Here is a 2,343-nt window from a genome sequence, read left to right as displayed (position 1 = left end):
GGAGTCCGCTCTCCTCTGGCCGCTCTGACTGACCGTGGTCTGCTCGGGCTCCCAGAGCCCCTTTGGAGATCCGACTGGGGGTCCTGTGGTGGTGTGCCACCCCCGCCGAAGCTCGGGCTGGGAAGAGAACTGGTTTGGCGTTGGCGGGCGTGGGTCTGCTCGCGGGGCTGCAGCTGCTCTGGAACAAAACTGCCTCCAGCCTGTGTCCTCCTGGTGGGGAGCCCTCGGGCCGTCCAGCCCACCCCAGTCAGAGCCGACCCCTCCCTCCCTCCTTATGTCCTACAGTGTTTGCCAAGAACTTCCGCGTGGCGGCTGCAATGAAGACGTCGGTGCTGCTCAGCTGGGAGATCCCCGACTCGTACAAGTCTGCGGTCCCCTTCAAGGTGGGCAGGGGCAGCCCCGCCCAGCCGAGCAGTGAGCCACTTCCAGGGCCCCCGTGTGTCCACACGCGCATGGCTGTGAGGCGGGGTCCGAGTGGGGGGGCGGTGCGTGTTTGGGCCTCTGCCTTGCTGGCCTTGAGGGGACCCTCACTGTCCCGTCACCCCCGTCCCCGCCCTGCAGATCCTTTACAACGGGCAGAGTGTGGAGGTGGACGGGCACCTGATGCGGAAGTTGATCGCAGACCTGCAGCCGAACACAGAGTACTCATTTGTGCTGATGAGCCGGGGCAGCAGCGCCGGGGGCCTACAGCACCTCGTGTCCATCCGCACGGCCCCCGACCTCCTGCCGCACAAGCCACAGCCTGCCTCTGCCTACATCGAGGACGGCCGCTTCACCCTGTCCATGCCCCTGGTGCAGGACCCCTCCCTTGTCAGGTGTGCGGGCGCCATCCCGGGGCTGGGCTGGGGGCGAGGCAGGGGGGTGGCAGCCCTAATGCTGGCCCGGCCCTCGCAGGTGGTTCTACATCGTGGTGGTGCCCATTGACCGGGAGGGCGGGAACATGCTGACGCCGCGCTGGAGCACCCCTGAGGAGCTGGAGCTGGACGAGGTGCGAGGGGAGGCAGGGCCCCGGCACCCTGGTGGCTCCCACAGTGCATGCTGGTACTTGAGATCACTCTCTTCAGCTGGCAGCCTGCCCTCTCTGGGGAGAGGGATTCCAGGGGGGGCCACCAAGGAGAGGGTTGGCAGGGAGCCCCCTGGGAGTTGCTAGAGAATTCCTTGAAGGCTTCTAGAGAATCCCCAGGAGGTGTCTGCTGTGGCTCCCCCGGGGTCTCCCAGCACACTGCAGCCCTTGGATCTGGAGGCAGTGGTGGGGGAGCCTTACAGCCCGCTAGTCCCCGAAAGCGTTTGCAATCTTGGGTTTTCCCCTCTCAGTCAGCTTGGCCGAGCCCTGTCTAGTGAGGATAAGGGTCACTCATGCCCAGGACCTCTTGTTAGGCTGACATCCCTCGATGCTCTGCAGGGGCGTGAGCTCCCATCCGGCTCAGCAAGGAGCCGGTGTCTCAGACCTGAGCCGAGCATGAGCCGGGGGGCGGTCCGCGAGGAGGGCAGCCCCAGAGCCCAGCGTGGTTGTTCAGTCCCAGGCCGACCCACCATGATGGTCAGTGCCACGGCCATGAACACTGCCCTGCTCCAGTGGCACCCACCCAAAGAGCTGCCGGGGGAGCTGCTGGGCTACCGGCTGCAGTACCGCCGGGCGGACGAGGCCCAGCCCACCACCATAGACTTTGGCAAGGACGACCAGCACTTCACGGTCATCGGCCTGCACAAGGGGGCCACCTACATCTTCCGCCTGGCCGCCAAGAACCGGGCCGGCCCCGGTGAGGAGTTTGAGAAGGAGATCATGACTCCCGAGGACGTGCCCAGCGGCTTTCCCCAAAACCTGCGTGTGGTCGGGGTGACCACATCAACTGCGGAGCTGGCCTGGGAGCCACCGGTGCTGGCCGAGAGGAACGGGCGCATCACCAACTACAGTGTGGTGTTCCGCGACATCAACAGCCAGCGGGAGCTGCAGAACATCACCGAGGACACCCGCCTCACGCTCCGCGGCCTCGCGCCAGACACCACATACAACGTCAGGGTCCGCGCGCGCACCAGCAAAGGCGCCGGCCCGCTCAGCCCCAGTATCCAGGCCCGGACCGAGCCCATGGAGCAAGGTGTGTGCTGCGGGGCACGTCGACGCCGAGCGCCAGCCTTCCGGTCTCTCTTGACCCACTAACCTGTAGCGAGCACGCACCACGTTGTTCTGGGTGTGTGACCCTTGACCTCTGCTGTCCTTGACCTACTGACCTCTGCCGTCCGTGTCAATCTCCAATCTCTCGTGACCGCGACTCGCTGATCTCTTTTGGGTGTGCGACACTAACTTCTTGGGCTGTAGCATCTGGTGCACGAACTTCTCAGGAC

The 2,343-nt window shown here is 65.4% G+C and overlaps 1 protein-coding gene across 1 annotated transcript in view; it reads left to right on the top strand.

Annotated features, from left to right (window-relative positions):
* PTPRF (protein tyrosine phosphatase receptor type F) overlaps positions 1-2,343 on the top strand; it is a 79,267-nt gene that overhangs the window by 62,781 nt on the left and 14,143 nt on the right. Inside the window, exons 14-16 of the mRNA XM_045291816.1 lie at positions 286-383; positions 562-815; positions 895-988. Coding sequence (XP_045147751.1) covers positions 286-383; positions 562-815; positions 895-988 — 446 coding nt within the window. The remainder of the gene's footprint in view (positions 1-285; positions 384-561; positions 816-894; positions 989-2,343) is intronic.

The sequence above is a fragment of the Echinops telfairi genome, unplaced genomic scaffold (assembly GCF_000313985.2).
Source record: "Echinops telfairi isolate 266 unplaced genomic scaffold, ASM31398v2 ScPeMD7_443;HRSCAF=831, whole genome shotgun sequence".
NCBI lineage: Eukaryota > Metazoa > Chordata > Mammalia > Afrosoricida > Tenrecidae > Echinops > Echinops telfairi.
The sequence above is the reverse complement of the archived record's forward strand: the minus strand, read 5'-3'. Positions and strand labels throughout refer to the sequence as shown.